This window comes from Microtus pennsylvanicus, chromosome 9 (assembly GCF_037038515.1).
Source record: "Microtus pennsylvanicus isolate mMicPen1 chromosome 9, mMicPen1.hap1, whole genome shotgun sequence".
NCBI lineage: Eukaryota > Metazoa > Chordata > Mammalia > Rodentia > Cricetidae > Microtus > Microtus pennsylvanicus.
In genome coordinates, this window is record NC_134587.1 from 106,576,710 (window position 1) to 106,601,267 (window position 24,558).

The 24,558-nt window shown below is 40.3% G+C and overlaps 1 protein-coding gene across 1 annotated transcript; it reads left to right on the top strand.

The window, feature by feature from the left end:
• Positions 1-3,519: 3,519 nt before the first annotated feature.
• LOC142857061 (uncharacterized) lies at positions 3,520-12,123 on the top strand. The gene is given in 6 exon segments (XM_075984663.1): positions 3,520-3,696; positions 6,916-7,344; positions 10,840-10,981; positions 10,984-11,097; positions 11,100-11,486; positions 11,489-12,123. Coding segments are annotated over 6 exon segments (1,818 nt in total). The 3' UTR covers positions 12,058-12,123.
• The last annotated feature ends 12,435 nt before the right edge of the window (positions 12,124-24,558 follow it).

Sequence of the window (24,558 nt, forward strand, 5' to 3'; positions counted from 1 at the left end):
TTAATTTAGTTTTCATTGTTGATGTTGTTAATTTGTGTGTTTTTCCCTCCTTTCCTTGGGATTTGCAGCTCTTAGACCATCAATTGTCTTTGTTTTTGTTGGTATGGCCAACTTCCGGGGTTTGGAGTTTTCCTCCTAGTATTTTGTGTAGGGCTAGGTTTGTGGATAGTTACTGGTGAAATCTAGTTTTGTCATGGAATATCTTGTTTAGTCTTTCTATTGTGATTGAAAGTTTTTCTGGGTATTGTAGTCTGGGCTGGCATCTATGGTCTCTTAATGTCTGCATAATGATTGACTACAACCTTCTGGCTTTCATTGTCTCCAATGAGAAGTCAGGTGTAATTCTGATAAGTCTGCCTTTATATGTTACTTGGCCTTTTTACTTTGCATCTCTTAATATTCTTTCTTTAATCTGTATATTTTGTGTTTTGAATATTATGTGGCAAGAGGGCTTTTTTTTATCTAGTCTATTTGTTGTTCTGTAAGCTTCTTGGATCTTCATAGGTATATCTTTATTTAGGTTGGGAAATTTTCTTCTATAATTTTGTTAAATATATTTTCTGTGCTTTTGAATTGAACTTATTCTCCCTCTTCTATACCTATTATTCTTAGATTTGAACTTTTCATGGTGTCACATATTTCCTGGATATTTTGCATATTTCCTGGATATTTTGTGTTAAGCTTTTGTTAAATTTAATGCTTTCTTTAACTGATCAGTCTATTTCCTCTATTGTATTTTCAGTACTTGAGATTTTCTCTTCTATCTCTTGTATTCTGCTGTTCATGCTTGCAATTGTGGTTCCTGATCGTTTTCTCATGACTTCTGTTTTTATAATTTCCTTGGCTTGTGTTTAATTTATTGCCTCAATTTCAGTTTCCAAGTCCTGAATAATTTCTTCCATATGTTTTATTTCTTTTTCTTGATTTTCTTTAAGGGATTTGCTTATGTCTTCCATTTTTTTGTTTGTCTTTTCCTCCATTTCTTTAAGGGAATCTCTTATTTCCTCTTTAAGAGTTTCAAACATTCTCTTGAAGTTCTCTTTAGGTCAATTTCTTCTGCTTCATCTATATTAGGTTGTTCAGGTCTCACTGTTGTAAAGTTTTTAGGTTTTACTGGTGTTGTATTGTTCTTTGTGGTGTTGCATGTGTTCTTACCTTTTCTACTCATCTTTTCCTCTAATAGGTGTGGTTGGGGCTATCTGAGATTTTGTTGATTAATCTTCTAGAGGCCAGTGAATCCAAAGCTCAGATGTTTTTTTCTTGTGGTACAGTCAATGCCACAGTTCTAATTACCCCATTGGTTACTCTGTGTTCCTGGAGATAGCTCAGCACTACTGTACTTTGCCCTGTTCCCTTGGAGTTTGCTGTCTCAGGACTACTTTGGCCTAGGTTACTGGCTTTGACCTGTTTCTGTAAATCCTGGTCTGGATCACCTCCTGCAGAAGTCCAGCAAAGGTCTCTGGTTCCAGTCTACTGACTCAGAGTTCCCAGGCTTGGGTGTGCCTGGCTCTGGCTTATTCCCTCACAGGTCTCAAACTCATACTTGAACCCACAAAGATTCTAGGCTCCTGCCTATTCCCTCTGATGTCCCAGACTAATGCCTGGACCCACAGAGGTCCTGGCTCAGGCCTACTCCTTCTGAGGTCACAGACTCATGCCTGGCCCCACAGAGTAGTTTCCTGCCTACTCCCTCATAGTTCTCAGATGCACACCCAGACTGGCAGAGGTCCTGGCTCAGGCCTAGTTCCTGGGAGGTCCTAGACTCATTTTCAGACCCACAGGGGTCCTGGCTTAGGTCTACTTCCTTGAAAGTCCAAGATTCATGTCTGGATCCTCAGCGGTCTCTGTCTCTGGCTCACTTGCTCAGCAGCTATGCTCCTGTACCTGTTCTAGTGGAGTTCGCTGTCTTTGGACCAGGTTGCTAGCTCAATCCTACCTAGCCTGCCAGTGTCCCATGACTGGGTGTGCTCCTGGCTTCTGCTCCCACAAAGCTTGCTTCCTCAGGCCCACTCCATCCTAGGTAGCCAGTTCAGTCCTACTCCTGTGGAGCTTGTTTTCTCAATCCTGCTCAGGCCCCAAAGTGGAGTTCCTTGTCTCAGGCCTACTTTGGCCTAGGTTACTGACTTTGACCTGTTTCTGTAAATCCTGGTCTGGATCCACTCCTGCGGAGGTCCCTGAGTTGGAGTTGGTCCTGCAAAGGTCTCTGGTTCCAGTCTATTGCCTTGGAGTTCCCAGGCCCGGGTGAGCCCTGAACTGCAGAGGACCTGGCTCAGGCTTACTCCCTTAAAGGTCCTAGACTTCTGTTAGTTCTTTTTATATTCTAGACAGCAGTCTTCTGGTCAATCTTCTGTAGGTTGCCTTTTTTTTTTTTTTACCAATTATGGTTTCTTTTGCTATATAGAAACTTTTCTGTTTCATGTGTTCCCATTTCTCAGTCATTGGTCTTAATGCTTGTACTATCAGGGTCTTGTTCAAAAAATCCTTTCCAGTGCCCATAAATGCAAGTATATTCCCTATTTTTTTTCTACCAAATTCAGGATACCAGATGTTCTACTTAATTTTTTATGTTTATTTTTTATGTTTATTTTTGTGTAACATTCCTGGCTATTCTGTAGCTCCCTTTGTAGACTAGGCTGTCTCAGACTCAATGAGATCCTCCTGCCTCAACCTCCCAAGTGCTGGAATTAAAGGAGTGTACCACCACTTCCTGGATCAGAACTTATATTAAGGTCTTTCTTAAGTATAGGTTTGAGTTTTGTTCACAGTGAAATGATAGAATCAAGTTTTATTCTTCTACATGTAACTTCCTTATTTGACCAGTACCATTTGTTGAAGATACTGTCTTTATAAAGTGTGTTGTTGTTCTCTTTGTCAAAAACCAGGTAGCTGTGTAAGTGTAGGTTATGTATACACACACACACACAAACACATACACACACATTTTTAGTTATCTTCAGTGTATCTTGCAAATATACCTTCTGGAGATCATATGTGTTTTGCAATTAAAGCTGTCATTCTCTCATGTCATGATTGAGTTGTGTCTTGCAAGTTATTTGGGTGCCTCAGAGTTCACAGAAGAACGTGAAGACATTGCCCTTTACTGCTCCCTAATGCTTGTCTGCCTAATATTGTGCTCCGTTATCATTTTTCTTCATGATAGTAAATAGTGTCTGGTAAATATCACTGAAACACCGAATGTTTCATAGGCTCTCACCGAAGACAAATTATTTCAGCTGTTAATGATAGCTGAATAATTTGTGGGTAGCTGAGCATAGATACAGATACCTTTTACTGTTAATTACCAATTGCTTTCTGCTTTCTCTGTGTCAATAACTTTTATCTTGAAACGTTATAGTCATTTTAAAACACAAGCACCCTAAATAAAGAAAAACCCTAAACTAAGAAAAAGCAAATCAGATTTATCTTCCATCTTCTCATCAGCAGAACCTGTCCCTAAACCCAGAATTAAGGAATGAATCTGAGAGAGAATCCCCCCCACCAGAACATCGCTTTGCAAAGATGACTGACGAGGAGCAGTGGGTCCATATAAGTGCATCTCTGTACTCCTACACCGGCAAACTCCTCAGGAAAGACTTTAACAAGAGAATGAAGAAAATGTTCAAAAGTCCTGAAAGTACCATCTGTTCTAACGAAGTGCCAATTCCTGATAAACCTAAAGTGAGAACACAGTTAAAGGTAATTCTGTTCCCCCGATCTGAAAAATTGCATATTTGAGTGTGTAAGAAGCAAAACATCTGAGTTGACCATCTCTGCAGTAGGGTAGACGTTTTCCAAACAATAGCAAAACCCAAATCATGAAAATAACTTGCATTTTGTCCATGCTCCCAGTCCCAGGAATATACTATCCCGTCATTATTTAACATTTAAGAAAAAAATAAAGTAGACTCTGTAAATCACAAACTAAAAATCAAACATGCTTTTAACACCATATAAAAAATTCATGCAATAATACTGAAAGTAAATAATAGTAAAAATAAAGGCCCAGGAGTCATTACAGTTGACATGAAAAGAACCAACATGGTGTCTCTGCAAGTGATAATAGAAAAAGCACATTGTAAGGAATCAGTGATTAGCCAGTAGATACTTGACAAAGTCTAGTAAACCAAAAGCACCCAGGCTTCCATGGTCATGTGACTGACATGAAAATGGCACCATAGTTTTTTTTACTGTTGACTTGCCTACTTGAATAGTTGAATACTTTGGCTTGTTTCTCCCTTGCCTTTATATTAAATATTTCAGAATTTGTAGAAGCTTGCATCTTAAAAGTATAAGTTTATTGATTTTCATAAACATTTACCTTCTTCAATCCATATGTATGCATCTTTACAAACAAGTACCTTTCACTATGTGTATATTGACTCAAGTGTGCCTCAGATTTCAAGTACCAAACTGAAGACGTTGACTTTTACTACTTCCTGATTCTTACCTGCCCATCACTCTGTTCTGTTAGCTGTTTTCTCCATCCAAGTAAATAGCACTATGACACTGAAGAGTAACTTTATTTGGGAAAGTTTCTCCATCAAATTCCCTGTAGGCAAGTGTGTGGGACATTTTCTTGCTTAATGATTGGTTTGTGAGGGCCCAGTTCAGGATGGACAGTGATACCTCTGGACATACAGACCTGGGTTGTATCTGAAAACAGACTGAGAAAGTCATGAGGACCTAAACAGTAAGCAGCTAATGCTCCATGGCTCCTCCTTGAGTTCCTACTTTGAGTTTTTGTCCTGACTTCTCTCAGTGGATTGTGGCCTGGGATATCGAAGTGAAATAATTCATTTCCTCCTATGTTGCTTTTGATCATGATTTTTATCACAGCAACAGAAAGAAAACTGAGAACTCCATTGAGCCATGACCCCAGTCTCATCTTGCAGCTTTTTTGGGGGGAAAAACTAGATATTAAAAATGAAAATATTTCACACACACATATTTGTTTTGTACACACTGTTCAAAATCCAGTACCAAAAGAGGCATGTGGCCCCAACGGGATATATGTAGTTATTTATATACCCTGAATTAGCCATCAAAATTCCAGATTTCTTCAACAAGCTGGATTAGAACTGAATCCAGTGTGTTTTGAGCCATGTCATTGAATTGATCCATGCAGAAGGTTTCCCTTATATCTGAGTCACACCTGTTCATTGGATTGCTAAAGATCCAATTTTTGATTTATTCTTAATGAATATTTTTTTCAAATAAAAATATAAATACATTTTTACTTCATTTCCCCCAACTCCTCCCATACACTCCCTTGCTCTCAAACTTATGACTTTTTTCTTTATGATGTTAAACACACACACACACACACACACACACAGATACACACTCCTAAATGTATGAGTACACCCTTTTCAACCAGTATAATATTACATGTATTATATGATCTCAGGATGGACCTCCAGTATTAGATTATTCGTTGTGGGAGGCATGTCTCTAGGGAAGACCATCTCTCCATCCCTCAGTAGTCCCCTTTGTCCATAGTTCTTTATATACAAGTGAGGCTCCATGACTTAGTGTGTCCATTGGTGCCATTGTTGTTCAGGTCATGTTTAGGTGGCCATGTTGATAAGACTAGATGATTGTAGCTACTTTGGTCTTCCTAGGAGACACAATCTCAAGCAAATGTCATCTGCTCTCTCTCTAAAAGTAACTAAATGAAATGTGCACGTGACCTGGTCAATTTATCACTCTACATGCAATTCATATCAGCCATATCTGAATTTTCCTTCATAAAGCATTGTATGTTTGTTCATCTCTAATATTTTGCTAATATTTATATAGAAATATTTTGTAAGGCATAAAATCTTTACACATAAACGATTTTTTAAAAAATGGCTGAAGAGATAGCTCAGAATGTAAATCCCTTACTATTCCATCAAGAGGACTTGAATTTAGTTCCCAGAACTCATACAGTAACATACAACCACCTTCATTTACAATTCCAAGGGATCTAATGCCTGATACAGGTCTCTAAGAGGTCAGCAGACACATGATACATGTTCAAATTATTGGGCACACAAGTACATAAACAAATTAAACTAAACATACACTCTCAGAATCTAGTAATTTTTCATGAAATTTTAAACTGTCTTTACATTTGAGGTAAACTTTATCCTGAAAAATTTACTTTGTCTCACTTGTATAATGTCCCCTAATGATGAATGTATGATAAGTTTAGGCCTCCTGATTATGTGATTGTCATTATGAACAATGTGTCTGTAATAACCAGCACGTTAGGATAAGTTAAAAAGAGGTCATTCTCCAGGATGCCATTGTAGTGCCATTACCATTCACACTCATGCCAAGTTTATAGATTTAGTTCTGCCCCAGTTTCTAATTGTCTCTAGTGCCTGTACTGAGAGATAAAATCAACACTTAGCCAGGGATCCCTGCAGAAAGAGACCTAAGAATACACACACTCCTTATACACACATACATGTGCAGTCATAAGAATTGTTAAATGGAGTTATTTTATAACAGGGCAACAATGACCCAACTAGACATCAAAGGTGAAAAATACAAAGTCTATTGTTCAAGAGTAGATTTGTAATGTTAAAAATCATTCAATTTACTATTTTAGGCAAATTTAATATACAATAAAATATATTATTTTAAGTTAATACTGAGTAAGTTTGTTGGATCATGGTTATACTTCTACTCCAGGCTAAGGTAAATCATTTTCAATGTCTGACTATAGCCTAGTGATTTGAATAGCCAAACACATGAAGAAACAAAAGTGTTAAAAATGAGCTCAATTTTCCCAATCTGTTCCCTATACCTGCAAGGACAAAGCTACTTTGAAAAAGCATCCCCAAACACCACCAACAACAACAACAATAACAACAACCATAAATTTGTGAAGAAAGCCAAGCAAACTAATCTCCTTTTTCTCATCAGCAGAAAATGACTGATAGAAAAGATGCACAAACGCATTCAAGACTTCCTTCCGTCAAGAGGAAGGAGCACATAAAGGAGCACGCTGATTGTCGTTGCACACGATGGAAGGAACTCTTCAGAAATGATATAAAAGAAATACTGAGGGAGGAATTGGCTGTAGAGCATGCAAAGAGGAGGAAACTTTTCAGAAAGGAGGTAGAGGAAATTATGGTACTACTCAGGAATGAATTAAGCCAAATATGTATGGAGCAGGTGGCTCTGCTGAAGGAGCAGGCAAAGAAGATACAACAGGAGCACTGGAATCTGAAGGACCTCTTCAGAAGGGACCTAAAAGAGATGGTTTATGAAGAGATTAAAAAGTCCAAAATGATCATTGGTCCTAAAGAAGAGCCACTACTTGGCCCCTCTAAAGGAACTACAGATTTCCAGGTAGGTCCCCTCACTGGGAAGGACTGTGCTTGATTGACAGGGGAAAGATGCATCTGCGTGCCTGAGTCTGCAGTGCTGCAGATAGTTCCCTATCTGGAATCCACCCTTGTTAATGTCCTGGCCCCTCATGTTCTCAATCCCAAGAATCCAGTGGCAGGTAATCCTCTGTGGTTCCAGTGTGAATGAGTATAAACTCTAACAATCAGGAAGTAAACGTTCTATTAATACAAATGAGCACAATTCTTGAAATAGTAAATAAATAAAGAAAAATATCAAACCAGAGAGTAGTTACTGTTGACAGGAAAAGAACAGACCTGTTAGATAATATGCCATGGTAAGAGTATAAACAAAAGTACAATTAGAAATTATGTAATAAATGCATGCTGATGTCTAAGAAGAGAAAAGACATTGTTTTATAGATTTCAAAGAAATAAAACACATGACTCAAGTAAAACAACCCTGTATGTCAACAGGTATAGACAGACTATAGAGTTGCATTAGAGCTATTTCTTCTCTCTTATTTCAGACTTTTGTGTATATTTGCATCTATAATTATAGGTTTATCATACATTCCAAATTCTTAAATTATTTGCCTTTTCCATGTTAGGCCACCTCCTCTTCTAATGCACGGATAGAGTGCTCTGTAGTAAACCCTCTGGGTGTCTTAATTTTAGGCAATGTCATTTCTTTCATTCTCTGAAACTTGTCTGCTGTTGTTTTTCTCTGTCATGTCCTGTTTTCTCCGATCCATTCGATAGTGCAGAAACAGTGGCGTTGGGAGTGTCAGAGACCAGCTTCAACAAAAATGCCACTTACCAGGGTAGGATTTTAGGGATCAGAAAAGTAGAGAATGATGACATGAGTAAAAATAATAAAACTGAAAACATAGGATAGTACTGGGAGTTCAAGTCAATACTCAAATAACCCACACTTAATTTCCGTTTGCTTAAATACCCAACCCAAAGGGGAAGAATAAGATGGAAAAGTGTATTAACATGATACAAGGAAATGAACATACTAGTTGAAGGTTGTGGGCTATGGTCTTAGTTAAACATTCTGTTGCTAGGACAAGTCAAATAACACTCACACCCTAGAACAAAACATTCTGTAGCCAAACCACTCCTTGAGTGGAATCCATTATTTTTTCCGTAAGGGAGTAGGAAGCTAGTAGTACCCTTAGACTTTTGTTTGGGATAGAAACATATCTATTTCCCTATTCCTGAAATATAAGGTCTGTTTATTAGTCATACCTGTTGACAATAACCTTGGGAAAGCATAATTCTCACATCTAAATCCAGGTGGGATCCTTGTTTGAGGTAGAAACAGACAATAACCTTAAAGGAACAGATATAAGTTCCAACTCTCTGACCTTTGTTCAAGGTAGAAATAAGCTCACATTTTTTGGGCCTCCCCAATTCCTCCCTTTTTAATAATTTTTATAGAGCATGAACTTCTGCTACAGGACAGATGGTTGTGTCTGCCTTAGGTGAATGTTTCCCATTTTCCAGACTTACATATCTTGGGTACATGCATTCCAATTATGCATGTGTATGTCTTAGGCACCTGGGGGTGGGGAAGTATCATAGTCTTCTCTTACTGCTGACCTCTGTAAGCAAAGGATTAAGTGAGAGTGTGCCTCTGAGCTCTGTGTCCCTGAGCCAAGTTTCTGTCAAGAGAGGTCATTCATCAATTAGAAAATGGCAAGCAAGCAGATAATACTTTATGCTACACATTCTTCTATGGCTACTATATCTCCTAATTAAAGAAATGGAGAATCACCAGGATTGGGAATGCCCTTTTCAACTGGTCTATGATTTTTCTTAAAAGTTTTTAGCTCTACCAAAATCTAAATCGGTCTTATCAAACATGTCAAATCCCAAAACTTATTAGGAATGTCTAAACTTTTTCTAAGCATTAACATCTTATAGTGAGCTCAAGCAGTTAAAACATTAACAGGTCAATACCATAATTCTAGTGTGGAAATTAACAATAAACATAATTTGTCAAATCACAATTCTCTTACATCTATTCTAACCTTTCTGTGATGAATGAAACTCTATTTGCAATGCCGCCTTTAAGTACTTGTCCCAGTCTCTGAGCAACAGTAAAAACCCTTAGGCTACCCTCCGCAACTCTGAAGAGGGACTTCAGTCACTCCTTTGTCTCCATAATGAGTCTGATTCTCCAGAGGGGAAAATTGAGGTCTCAGTTCTCAGGTCCTTTATTTCAACAGCAGATTGAACATCCATGCTGGCAACCCAAATTCTGTGTCCCAAAGTATGAGCCTGTGTTCGTGGAATGACTCTGAGGTAAACAGGACTCAGTAGTTTTGGAAGTTTGTAAAGCAAGTCCATCAAAAGGCTGGGAATCGCCGTCACCATGATCTTCCTTCCCTTAGCCTGCAGCATGGTGGTATGAGGAAGTCAGGATCACAGGTTCAGGAACCTCTTTCCACTTCTCCTGTGGCATCATCAGTGGCTGAAATGTCATCAGGGCTGGCCTACTTCTACTGTATATGCATACATCTCATCAAGCTTTATTTTCTTCCTTTGAAAAAAATCACAGACATATCCTTGACCCCAAATTAATACAGGGTTGGGTCATTTTCATAATCCAGTGCAAGGGTCTATCCACCTTCTTTAGCAAAGATCACCTTTGTGCCATCATGCCAAAATTTATCCACAGCAACAAGTTTAGAGTAAAAAGCTGTATGGTTTAAGATATTTTGTGGTGACTGAGTGTATAATTCCTCCTTATTTATTTATTTTTTGAGGTTATTTTGTAAGGGTATGCTAATTTCATGCCTTCTCAGAGACATCATTTGTTTAGCAGCTATCGTTAGTTGCCTGGGAAAACTAGACTTACTATTCCCCCTTAAGAATTTTCCTGATGGATATACTTTTTCCGTTAATTTATTTATTAAAGATTTCTGTCAGTGATCCTGATGGATATTTTAAATAAGGTCTCAACCACTGGATTGTTTTTTTAAGTTTGTAAGCTATCTTTCTAATCCAAGTTTCAAGTCTGCCTACCCGAAAGGTTTTAACTTGCTCCTTTACATTTTCACAGACTTGATTGGGCCTGGAGCTGCAGTTTCCTGAGACTCCTTTTTTGCAGCTTGGCTGTGAGGCCAGGAGCAGGGATCTAGGCTCGCAGCTGAAGCTTGGCTGCTTAGTAGGGTGCAAGCCATGTTCTCCATAGTTTGGCCATGTCCTGCTGGGGACTTGGGACCAGAAGGCTGGTCCCTCATTGTCTGCTGTGACAGGGCAGGATATAGGTTATGTTTAGTGATCCTGAAACAGTCTGACTGACTGGCAAATTAAGCTCAGGTTCTCAAGTGCCTGCCATTGTAGTGGTTCTGAGATTGCCACATGAGACCAAAAGTTTAGGTGGGCATAGCTATGCTGTTTCCATTAACTCTGCCTTTATATTTAAATCTTGTAATTAGAAAATTAGGAGAATTTCTGAATTCTCTCCTCTGTTAAAAAGTCATAGATCCCCATATTGAACTCGAGTTGGAAGAGGCGAGTCCAGTCTCAAAATGGAGGTAAAACTGCTGCCCAGTCGCCCCAGCCTGACTCCTGCCATTGCCACCGCTGCCGGCGGGGCCTGGGGAGGGAGCATGATCCAAAGGAACCTTGCAGTTGAGGAAACTGTTTATTGGTGGTCTGAGCTTTGAAACCACAGATGATAGCTTAAGAGAACATTTTGAGAAATGGGGCACACTTACAGACTGTGTGGTGATGAGAGATCCCAAACAAAACGTTCCAGGGGCTTTGGTTTTGTGACCTACTCTTGTGTTGAAGAGTTGGATGCTGCAGTGTGTGCTCGGCCACACAAAGTTGATGGGCGTGTGGTGGAACCAAAGAGAGCCATTTCTAGAGAGGATTCTGTAAAACCTGGTGCCCATTTAACAGTGAAGAAAATCTTTGTTGGTGGTAGGAAAGAGGATACAGAAGAGTATAACCTGAGAGACTACTTTGAAAGGTATGACAAGATTGAAACCATAGAAGTTATGGAAGACAGGCAGAGTAGGAAAAAGAGAGGATTTGCTTTTGTGACTTTTGATGACCACGACACAGTTGATAAAATTGTTGTTCAGAAATACCACACTATTAATGGGCATAATTGTGAAGTGAAAAAGGCCTTTCTAAACAAGAGATGCAGTCTGCTGGATCACAGAGAGGCCCTGGAGGTGGATCCAGCAATTTTATGGGTCGTGGAGGGAACTTTGGAGGTGGTGGAGGTAATTTTGATCATGGTGGAAACTTTGGTGGAAGAGGAGGCTATGGTGGTGGAGGTGATGGCAGCAGAGGTAGTTATGGAGGTGGTGATGGTGGATATAATCAATTTGGAGGTGATGGAGGCAACTATGGTGGTGGTCCTGGTTACAGCAGTATAGGAAGCTATGGTGGTGGTGGACCAGGCTATGGAAACCAAGATGGTGGATATGGTGGTGGTGCAGGAGGAGGATATGACAGTTACAATGAAGGAGGAAATTTTGGTGGAGGTAACTATGGTGGTGGGAACTATAATGACTTTGGAAATTATAGTGGACAACAGCAATCAAATTATGGACCCATGAGAGGGGGCAGTTTTGGTGGAAGAAGCTCAGGCAGTCTCTATGGTGGTAGCTATGGATCAGGTGGTGGAAGTGGTGGATATGGTAGCAGACAGTTTTCAAAACTAACAGAAAAGGGCTACATTTCTTAGCAGGAGAGAGAGCGGGGAGTTGTCAGGAAAGCTGAAGGTTACTTTGAGACAGTCGTCCTAAATGCATTAGAGGAACTGTAAAAATCTCCAGCCATCCCTTAAAGTACCAGTTGGGAACTAAGCTATATGATTTTAATCTTTCTCTGCAGACAGAGAGAACAGGTTTCTGAATCAACCCCAAAGCTTAGAAAGAGGACCATTCACCAGAATGGAATCTTTGCAATTAGGGTTTTATTCTATCATTGATTTCCCTGTCACAAGAGGACAGTAAACTGCATTAGAACTTGTTGTAGCACAGCTAGACCATGTACGTGCACAACACATTCACAATGTATAGTTTGAAATAAAAAATCTTCATTGTTCTTGCTGTTTGCTCTCCTTTGGACAGAGGGTTCTATTTGCTTGACCCTCCTTCCTAGCTTTTTAAAAATGTTTCACGCTGATACTAGACTACTTTTGAAGAATATACTTGATATTTCTTACACATCCATTTCTGTTGTTGGTTGGTTTCCGCCTCTGTACAATAGATGTTTTTAACTTTATTCATTAATTATTGTCCCCAAAGCTTTATTAGCACCTGCTTCTCCTTTTCCCTAGAAGCAGCTGAATTCATATAATTGTGTATCTCTTGCTCTTGACACACTAAATATCTCTGCTCCTACTGTCTGTGATCTCAAGTCAAATCTAATATCTACAATTAGAAATCATATATGACTTTACCCCTTAAGACACAAGTTATAGACCTTGAGAAAGTAAAAAGTGTTCAATACTTAACAGGTAAAACTCTTCACATATGCCTATTTTTGAGAAAAAAAATCCTGTAAGCATGCTAAAATTAAAAAAAAATTCAGTTACAGTTATTAAAATGAAGTAAAAATACTATGTAATACTTTAAGAATCATTTCCTTGGGGCTAGAAAGATGGCTCAGCAGTTAAGAGCATTCCCAGCTCTTCCAAAGGTCCGGAGTTCATTTCCCAGCAACCACATGGTGGCTCACAACCATCTTTAATGAGGTCTGGTGCCCTTTTCTGGCCTGCAGGCATACACGCAGACAGAATATTATATACATGATAAATAAATAAATATTTTTAAAAAGAATCATTTTCTTCCATTTACATGTATAGTTTAAGATAGAAAATCATTAATTTGAAATATATTAATTATTAATTTGAGGAAGAGAATTGTTGTTTATTAAACACTCTTGGGTAGTAGTATTGCAAGTTCTTTGAGGAAATACGCATGCAAGGTCAAACCTTTAGTTGTGAGACTTGTTTTTACATGTTACACCTTATCTAATTCGTGTTTGTGGATATGTGACACATCATGACATAAGTATTCCAATCAACACCGACAAAAATCATGGGTTTATGATTTATAGTCAGTTCTAGGAGAAAGTGATTTGTTTTCAGTTCCTAGTGATAACCTAGTGATTTGAGACAAAATGGGCATATGTGAGGAAGTTTAACTGTTAAGTATTGAACACTTTTTACTTTCTCGGGGTCTATAACTTGTGACTTGTAAAGATAATTTGAAAAATAAGCACCTAGAGATAAGAAAAATTCTTCTAGGAAACCAAGCAAATGAACCCTTCACCTTCCCTCCTGCAGAGAACTTCTGCGGAACAAGAAAAAAAGAAAAATTATAAAGGAGCCCATGACAGGGCCCCTTCACATTCAGGAAAGCCCTTGGTGCAAACAGATGAGGAAAGGGTGGATGGCCAGAATGAGTCCCACTGTATGCCTCTAAAGGATCTCATCAAAGAAGATTTAAAAGAAAGTTTGTGTGAAATTCTTGAAAAATATAAATACGATACATGTATGAAGAAAGAACTACCTCATATCTTTAAAGGAAGAAAACAGCTAAGGGTAATCACCTTGAATTTTATTTTACTTTTTTTATTGATTGTTATTAAGCTCTACATTTTTCTATGCTCCCCTCTTTAAGGGTTTCTATCATCTTCATAGAGTTATATTTAATGTCGTTTTCTTCTGCCTTTTCTGAGTTAGGATGTTCAGGTCTTCCTATCATGTGACCACTGTGATCTGGTGTTACCATGTTGTGTTTTAGGCTGTTGAATGTATTCTTGTATTGGCGCCTACCCATTTCTCCTTCCAGTTGGTGCAGGCAGTGTGCTTGCCTCTTGCTCCAGTCCTTACAGTTGGTGTCTGTGTCTCAGGGATCCTTTCTTGACTGATCATTGCAGTTGCTCTCTGTATCTTAGGGAGCTGCTCTTGGTTGGCTCCATGCAGTTGCTTTCTGTATCTCAGGATGCCGCTGAGTTCTCTGGGAATGGATGAGTTTGGGAATGGCGTGGAACTTGTAGAGTACAGGGTCTGATCAATGGTGGGGTGTTGGACCAGCATGCCTGCAGGTGGCTTGCCTGCTGGCCTCCTAGGGAAGCTGAGGTAGGTGGAAGAGGGGTTCGGGGTTTAGCCCCGGGTTCTAGGACCTAGAGACTGGCTGTCCAGCAGGGAGCTGGTCATTCACCTCTTGGTCTGCTCTGTGCAGCTGCATTCTGTGCCTCAGAGATCCTCTGACAAGTTCACAGGAGATGGATGGGTTTGGGGGTCCAGTGGGACATTTAGATGGCAGGGTCTGTCTGATTGATGGGAGATTTGGAGCAGCCTACCTGCAGGAAACTTTCCTGTTGACCTGCTAGTGAAGTTGTGGCAGATGGGGAAGCATCCTGGGGTTTTGCCTAGGGCCTAGGGCCTCGGGACTGGGCTGTCCAGCCGGGGAGCATTCACTAAACTTTTGGTACGTTTTGTGTCTCAGGGATCCTCTGAGGTCACAGGGGACAGCTAGTGATGCAGTAAGTAGCAAAACATGTATGAGTATATTTAACTTTTTCTTCATCCAAACACTGTAATGTGTAATGTCAGAGTCATTTTGAAAACAATCCACCTCCTCTTATTCAGAAAATATCTACAGAACAAAAACTAAAGAAGAAATATGACAGCAAGTCCCTATACTCAGAGCAACCTGCTACCAAGACAGTGAAAAAAGTAGAACATGAACGCGATGCATTGCAGTATGTACATCTTATGGAAGTCATTAAAAAAGATTTAAAAGTGGGAACTCATAAAGTTCTTGGAAAATATAAAACTAATGTTTGCCCCAAGGAAGAAGCTCTACCCCCTGTCTCTAAGCAGGTAAATCTAATTTTAAAAATCAGGTAAAATCTAATTTAAAAAATCAGTATATTTTGTTTAGGGACAAACACACATCTGCAAGCCCATGTCTGCAGTGCTGCAGAATGTTTAGACAATAGGACCCAACATGTCCCTCATGTCAAATGACACGCCTCCTCCAACAAGGCCACCCCTCTGAATACTTTACCAAAAGTATCCCAACAACCATGGAGCAGGCTTTCAAAAATCTGACCCTGTAGGACCCATTCCCATCAGACCACAGTTGTTCCTTTCCACACGTCAGGTCAGTATTATCATGAAGCTGTATGCAGTGTGTTCACTGGAACTAGACCATGAAAGACTGCACTCTATGCAGATAGACCCCACATGTGTATATATAACCCTGCAACATATGTAGTCTATAGTGTGTCATTTGTTTTGCTTTTAGTTTAATTGGTGTTCTATTCTGTATTTTACTTTTTACTAAAGTTTGTCTGTTGCCAAATATGGAATTTCACACAAAAGGCTTGCATCCGCAGTCAAGGCTTAATATTTTTAGGTAGAATGAGGTAGTATGTTTTACACGAGAAGTACTTTGTCAGGGTTAAAACCATGTCATTCACTTTTGAAAGAATTAACAAATATGTTAACAAAATACAAATAAAACATGTTCATTTAAATCAACACTGACTAGGTTAGGTTGGTTGGATCAAGTTTCTCTCCCAGTCTAAGCTAAGCTTTAAGTTATTTGCATTTACTATTGATAGTCAGTGATTTTTGAGTAGCTAAATATATAAAGAAATTTCTGTTAAATATTATGTAGTTTCTTATTTTTTATGTGCCCATATCTTGTAAAATGTAAAGAAAAAAACATTTTTGAAAACAAGTGCAGCAAAACACAGAGCCCATGAGTGTGAATCAGAGTAACCCTCCACTTTCTCAGCTGTGGAAAACAACTCAGAAACGAGAAGTGGGGAAGAACTCCAGTGTTGAGTGTGCTTCTCTGCAATCAGGGCCTTCTGTGACAGCAGATGAGGTGACACTGGGTGAGCAGAGTGCGCGACAGTGTAAGCACCCTAAAAAGTGCATCAGAAAAGACTTAAAGGAGATGCTTTGTGAACAGTTTGGAAATTCTGAATTAATTATCATCCTAAGGAGAGCAGTGTCCATACAGGTGATTCCCACCATGTTGGAAAACACAGTATTTTACTGTGAGATAGGAGATGCTCTATATGCTGTCTTTTCAAGACTATGGATTGTTCCGACAAAGAGAACCTAGCCTTGAAAATGTTCTTGCATCTTTCTTATATTCTTCATCACAGAAACCCACTGGCCAGTCATCTTCTGAGATCCAAGTGAAAATGACTGGACCGTGAGAGCAACAGCCCAGGAAGTTAACACGCTTTAGACCAGAAGGACAATTTTAGACTAATATGGAATGTTTATGGTGATACAGAAAGAAAATGATAAAGGTTTTCAGTATAATGACTATGGAGAAATTAACAATGATGATGGAGAAGCACATGAAAGGAACCAATATCTTTGATAAACAAATGATTAGAATATAAACTCCAATATCACTAGTTGCAAAAGAATATTAGATATGCCAGAGTTTCTAAGCCAAAGGGCTATAGTTTCCCCTCTTCAAAGAAACAATTCCTGTGTCTGAAATAAAACAGATATCACTTTTCTGCTGCTAAACACACTGAAAACCATCTAACACAGGACTTTCTCAGAAGCCATTACCTGGTAATTGCAGTATAAAGTCACAGACCTGGGGTAAAAAATATCAGTCCTCCACCACATGCTAACAAATTACCAAACAGAAGTCTGCATAAAGAAGTACAGTCAAACAAGGTTTACAATGATAGACATGTTACGGGATGGTGCTTGGCTTTGGTGAAAAAGAAAGTTTACATGCCAAGGAGGGGCTGTTGATCATGATTTTCTCTTTATAATTTTCATTCTGAACTGTTAATAAACAAACCCAAACACATATGTGGGCCAGCAACACAGCTCAGAGAATAAGAACACTTGCCTTGCAAACCTAATGACCCAAGGTGCATCCCAAAAGCACTATAAGTTGAAAGTGTCTGACATATATAATTCCAGCACCTCCAAATCCAGCTGGAGGCTGAGAGCATAGAACAGCTCTGAAACTCACAAGCCAGTCACACTGCAACACACTGAGCAACAAAACAGCGAGAAACCCTGCTTCATCCAGGGAAGGGGGAGCCAACACCTGAAAGTTGTTCTCTGCTCTTCACACACACAGCAGAATAGCACACACAAGCGTGCGCGCACACACACACACACACATGCATGCCCACCCCCAGTGACACATGTCTTCCAACAAATTCACACCTCCTAATCTTTTCAAAATAGTTCCACCCAATGAGACCAAACATTCAAATGTTTGAATGTATTGGATTTTGTTTCATTCAAATCACCATAATGGTGCTGGAATAGGTCACTGCTCACACATGCAACAGGTCTTGATTAAGGAGTGAGAGGAGGGCAGCCTTCTCCAGAATCTATGCTTGCAGCTTAAAAACTCCCCTCTGCCGTGAGTAGAGTCATGCTTTGTTCATGCACCTTTTGTTCGTGCATGTTCAGGTCACCTTCACTGGTTTTCCCCAGGATCTCAATGAACAACTGAAAAGGGCCCTGGAAAAAGACTATTGCAGTACAGAAGGGAGAGGTTCCTTTTGTTGCTGAAGCTCCTCGTTGTCACATCCCATTAATCGGCTGGGATCTAAAATCCAGGTCACAATATTTGGAGAGGACACATTTTGTCCTCTTCTTTTTATGTCTTCCTGTTATACAGAAGATGGTGATGTTGGGTAGCAAAGAGCAGAGGAAGAAATGCAAAGGTTGAGCATGTCCCCTTTTGGGGTTTCTGAAAATCCGGGGCCTTTTACTCAAAGAAAGGAAGTAGAGGTTACAGGAGATCAGTGGCTGTAATGGTAAAATTAGACTGAGCAATAAAGATTTGGGGACTGAAATCAAAAGTGCAACATTAACAGACAAGTGTTAAAATGAATAAAATTGTAAACAATTTAATGAGAAGTAACTTCTCAATATTTCTTTAAAGGTTGAAGAAAAGGAGGAGACAGGCTATCTGTATAGAACCCACTTTAGGTCGTTTGAGCATAGAATTGCCGCACTGAGGGCTACTGCACACGTTGAACCACCTCCTTCTGCCTACGCTGGTTATGCAGTTGACAGTGGCAAGGACAACACTCTCAAGGCTGAACTGAAGCTCCCACTGGACACTGACACAGATCTGGTTCCTGCCCTTCCCATTGTTGGTGCACTGAGGGCTACTGCACACGTTGAACCACCTCCTTCTGCCTACGCTGGTTATGCAGTTGACAGTGGCAAGGACAAGACTCTCAAGGCTGAACTGAAGCTCCCACTGGATACTGACACAGATCTGGTTCCTGCCCTTCCCATTGTTGGGACTGACGACATGGTGACACACTAAATTCCGCATGGGTGGTCTGCAGAATATTACCAAGAAGCTTCCAGTGGAAAGAATGATGGTCAGGGTAAGTCAGCCCACAGGCAGTGGTTTAAAATAGATTTTGTCCTAGAAAACTAATTCTCTTTGGAGCTAATACTTAATGATTAATAAACTTCATGCTTCGTATAGGGCTATATAAGCTTTACCCAGTATCAGAAAACAACTAATTTTTTTTGTTCCCATATATATTGAAAACATATCACATAAAGTCAGTTCAGTCCACCAAAACTGACTAAGTCGTGATAGTTGGTTCATGGTTGCCTCCTATTCTAGAATGAGAATTGTTTTCTCTCCTAGTGATAACTTTGTGTTTCTGAGTGGCTAAGCATCTACACAGATACACAATTGTTAAATACTAGTCAGTGTCTGCCTTTCTGTGGTCATACACTGACTTGTGAGGATAACATCATCTTGGAGACAATCACTCTAACACAAACAGCATATGAGGAAACAAACAACAAAATGAACTTCCAGTTCACACACCTACTTAGACATGATGATTTGATGATCCTATATAAGATGCTACCAATGATGACACTGATGATGCTGCCCATCACCATCCTGATGATGCCACCAACGTTCCTGGTGACACTGCTAATAATCTTGCTGTGCATTCTAGTTGCTGCTGCAGTTGATCAGCAGTACCTTGAAGCAATCAAGTTAATATCTATATTGAACTGAAATGGGCAATGCTGACATGCATGGGCAGCCCAGATATGGCAGTTCTGACCATATTGGGTTACATGGTCTAAGATGATGAGAATGGCTTACTAGATCTCTCCCTCAATATCTGTATTAGAAAGAACTGAGAAACATATAGAAATTTTAGAGGAAAATATATTTTTCTAAAAGAGGACACTGTACTTATTGAACTCTGCACACAAATTGTTAATAGTTTTCAATTAAAATATACTATGCAAAAATTTTAAACTGTTTCTTGGCATTAGACAAACTGACATTGTGACTACTCCATGGTAAGGTAATGGGAAAGTTTTTATTAGAGAGAGAGAGAGAGAGAGAGAGAGAGAGAGAGAGAGAGAGAGAGAGGAGATCAACTTGAGGCTTCAGGAAGAGCTCAGAGCAGAAAAAGTAGTAGACTGAACATGGTCAGTAGATTGGAACTGGCTGTGAGAGACACAGGGGGAGAGAGAGAGAGAGAGAGAGAGAGAGAGAGAGAGAGAGAGAGAGAAGACAGGTGGGAGAGACATGGAGGGAGGTGGAAATATGGAAGGTGAAAGACACACTGAGAGAGGGAGAGAGAGGGATGAAAGGAGGGAGAGGAGAAGAAGGGAGAAGAAGGGAGAGGAAGAGGAGGAGGAGGAGGAGGAGGAGGAGGAGAAGAAGAAGAAGAAGAAGAAGAAGAAGAAGAAGAAGAAGAAGAAGAAGAAGAAGAAGAAGAAGGACAAGAACAAGAAGAAGAAGAACAAGAACAAGAAGAACAAGAACAAGAACAAGAAGAACAAAAAGGAGGAGGAGGAGAAGGAGGAGGAAGAAGAAGAAGAATAGAAGAAGAAGAAGAAGAAGAAGAAGAAGAAGAAGAAGAAGAAGAAGAAGAAGAAGAAGAAGAAGAAGAAGAAGAAGAAGAGGAAGAAGAGGAGGAGGAGGAGGAGGAGGAGGAGGAGGAGGAAGAGGAGGAAGAGGAGGAGGAGGAAGATGAATAGAAGAAGCAGAAGCAGAAGCAGAAGCAGAAGCAGAAGCAGAAGCAGAAGCAGAAGCAGAAGCAGAAGCAGAAGCAGAAGCAGAAGAAGAAGAAGAAGAAGAAGAAGAAGAAGAAGAAGAAGAAGAAGAAGAAGAAGAAGAAGAAGGAGAGGAGGAGGAGGAGGAGGAAGAAGAAGAAGAATAGAAGAAGAAGAAGAAGAAGAAGAAGAAGAAGAAGAAGAAGAAGAAGAAGAAGAAGAAGAAGAAGAAGAAGAGGAGGAGGAGGAGGAGGAGGAGGAGGAGGAGGAGGAGGAGGAGGAGAGGAGGAGGAGGAGGAGGAGGAAGAGGAGGAAGAGGAGGAGGAGGAAGAAGAATAGAAGAAGCAGAAGCAGAAGCAGAAGCAGAAGCAGAAGCAGAAGCAGAAGCAGAAGCAGAAGCAGAAGCAGAAGCAGAAGAAGAAGAAGAAGAAGAAGAAGAAGAAGAAGAAGAAGAAGAAGAAGAAGAAGAAGGAGAGGAGGAGGAGGAAGAAGAAGAAGAATAGAAGAAGAAGAAGAAGAAGAAGAAGAAGAAGAAGAAGAAGAAGAAGAAGAAGAAGAGGAGGAGGAGGAGGAGGAGGAGGAGGAGGAGGAGGAGGAGGAGGAGGAGGAGGAGGAGGAGGAGGAGGAGGAGGAGGAGGAGGAGGAGGAGGAGGAAGAGAAGGAGGAGGAGGAAGAGAAGGAGGAGGAGGAAGAGAAGGAGGAGGAGGAAGAGAAGGAGGAGGAGGAAGAGAAGGAGGAGGAGGAAGAGAAGGAGGAGGAGGAAGAAGAAGAAGAGAGAACAGGGTTATAAGGGGAATGAGAAGTCTGTGAACTGAAGTAGTTTAGGGTAGGATAGAAAGTGAGAATGGCTTTTACATTCTGAATTGTGTAGCAGGTCCCTGTGATACTAAAGGAGCCTGGAGGCCAGTGTGAGCTGTGGTGTGCTAATGGGGAGCACAGGGAGCCATTGTCCTTCCAGCTGGTCATAGTGAAAGTGACTCCTTGTGGTAGGGAGAGACACCTTCACAACTTCCTGGGGAATGCTGGCATTTTATATAACCTGCAGATATCCTCCACTAGTCCAGGTTGGACTCAATTCTGGATCTGTGGACTGCTTTTAGGGCTTTGAGGACTTGGAGGTTCCTTTGGACATAACAGACTTCAATAACTTTCATTGATTTGCAAGTCAAAAACCAACCTTTATACTCAAACATGTATAAAAACGCCAGCCAAGCAGCGATGTTGTCCTTCAGTAATAGAGTTAAAGTGTGGTCACTTACTTGCAATTTCTTTTCTTTTAATTTTACGACACCCCTTCTCCCATCACCTATTAATTGGCCATAGTAACTCACTGCATGATGAAATGATGGTCCAGGTTTACGGAGGTCTTGTTTAGATAATCACATGAATGTGGACATTGTGTAGTGTACATCATTTCCCAGTATTTATCTGTAACCTTTGCCTCCGTGTTTGAAAGTAGTCCCCGAAACTTGGAGGGTGTGATATAGCTATTGTGTTGAGGTCTGAGCACTAGACATATATGCATCCTCTGTATCTTGGCCAGCTGTGAGTCTGCATTCACCACAGCTCACTGCTTAGATATGTGTCTCTGATGAGGGATGATAGATGCCCCAATATACGGTTATAAATCTTAAGTATTTAGAAGGCAAGTTGGTACCATGCCATTAAAACCAAACAATAGAGGTTCTCTCCTAGGGTCTATCAAGTGGATTAAACACATCAGTAACTAACTCTGAGTCACTATCAGTGCATCAGTGTTACATAAGGAAAGAAATAGGAGCCTGTTCCCTTAGAATCATTTAACCAAGAGCACATCTAGGTTTGAATTCTCTGCTCAATGCTCCTTGTGTCCTCTGCCCTCTGTTGCATGAATCTGAATCTGTACCTGTCTAGAGAAGTCTCTCATGAGTCCCCTGTGTGTGTGTCTGTCCCTCTGTGACTGTCCCTCTTACTGCTCTCTCTCCCCCTCTCTGTCTCCCTCTCCCTCTCCCCCTTTCTCTCTCTCTCTCTCTCTCTCTCTCTCTCTCTCTCTCTCTCTCTCTCTCTCTCTCTTTCTTCCCCCTCCCTCCCTCCCTCCCTCCCTCCCTCCCTCCCTCCCTCCCTCCCTCCCTCTCTCTCTCTCTCTCTCTCTCTCTCTCTCTCTCTCTCTCTCTCTCTCTCATTGATTGACACAGAAAGCAACACAGAGGAAAGGAGTGGGATACTTTACAGAATCATTCACAGAGTCTTACAAGGAAGTAAGCCAATGACTAGGACCAACACAGAGAACAATTGTGGGTAAACATCATTGTTTTCTGACTAACATCTAAATGCTGCTAAGCTCGACATTTTTGTGAAAATTTAGTTTCTTTTTTCTTTTCTTTTTAAAAGAAAGCAATCTTTTTTCATTTTACATACCAAACCTTGTTCCCATTCCTTTCCCTCCTCCCATTCCCTCCAACTCTCTCCCACTGCCCCCATCCACTCTTCAGAGAAGGTAAGCACAATACTATATCTAGGCTGAGCAAGGTATCCATCTAAAGAGAATGGGCGCCCAGAAACCCAGTACAAGCACTAGGGATAAATCCTGGTGCCACGTCCAGTGGTCCCATAGTCTTCCCCAGCCATACAACTGTCACCCACATTCAGAGGGACTAGTTTGAACATAAGCTGGTTCTTTCCCTGTCTGGCTAGAGTTGGTGAGCTCTCATTAGCTGAGGTAAACTGTTTCAGTGGGTATCCCCATCATGGTTTTGACCTCTTTGTTCATATTCTCACTCCTCCCACTCTTCAACTGGACTTTTGGAGCCCAACCCAGTGCTCCACTGCATGTCTCTGCCTCTGTTTTTATCAGTTGCTGGATGAAGGTTCTGAGGTGATATTTAAGATATTCATCAGTCTGATTACAGGGCCATGCCAGGTCGCTCTATTGCTTAGGATCTTACCTGGGGTCATCCTTATGGATTCCTGGGAATTTCTCTAGTGTCATGTTTCTTGCTAGTCCCATAATGGCTCCCTCAATTGAAATATCTCTTTCCTTGCTCTCATCTCTGTCCTTCCTCCATCTCGACTATTCCATTCCTTCAAGGTATCCTCCCCCTCCCCTTCTCTCCTCCTCTTCGCCATCTGTCCTTTCTTCCCCCCAAATACCTATACTCCCAATTTTGTCAGGTGATCTTATCTATTTCCCCTTTCCAGGTGGATCTATGTATGTTTTTCTTAGGGTTCAAATTGTTACTTAGCTTCTCTGGGAGCATGAACTATAGGCTCAATATCCTTTGCTTTAGAGCTTGTATCCACTCATGAGTGAGGACATACCATGTTCATCTTTTTGCATCTGGGTTACCTCACTCAGAACAGTTTTTTCTATTTCATCCATTTACATGTAAATTTAAAGATGTCATTTTTTTAACTGCTGAGTAGTACTCTAATGTGTTAATGTGCCACATTTTTTGTTTCATTGATTCTTTGGACTGTTTTCTGTGTTTCTATTTTGTTGATTTCGGCCCTCAGTTTTATTATTTCCAGTCTTCTACTTCTCCTGGGCGCGTCTGCTTCTTTTTTTTCTAGAGCTTTCAGGTGTGTTCTTAAGTCCCCAATGTATGCATTCTCCGTTTTCTTTAAGTGGGCACTTAGTGCTATGAACTTTCCTCTTAGCACTGCTTTCATTGTGTCCCATAGGTTTGAGTATGTTGTCTCTTTATTTTCATTAAATTCAAGGAAGACTTTAATTTCTTTCTTAATTTCTTCCTTGACCCAGGTGTGGTTCAGTAGTTGACTGTTTAGTTTCCATGAGTTTGTCGGCTTTCTGTGGGTAGCATTGTTGTTGCCTTCTAACTTTAATCTGTGGTGATCAGATAGGACACAGGTGGACACTGATATTTTTTTGTATCTGTGGAGGTTTCCTTTGTTTCCAAGTATGTGGTCAATTTTTGAGAAGGTTCCATGAGCTGCAGAGAAGAAGGTATATTCTTTCCTATTTGGGTGGAATGTTCTATAGATGTCTGTTAAGTCCATTTGCTTCATTACCTCCAATAATTCTCTTAATTCTCTATTAGGTTTCTGTCTGATTGACCTGTCCCATGGAGAGAGAGGTGTGTTGAAGTCTCCTACTACTAGTGTGTGTGGTTTGATGTCTGCCTTGAGTTCTAGTAATATTTCTTTTACATAAGTAGGTGCTTTTATATT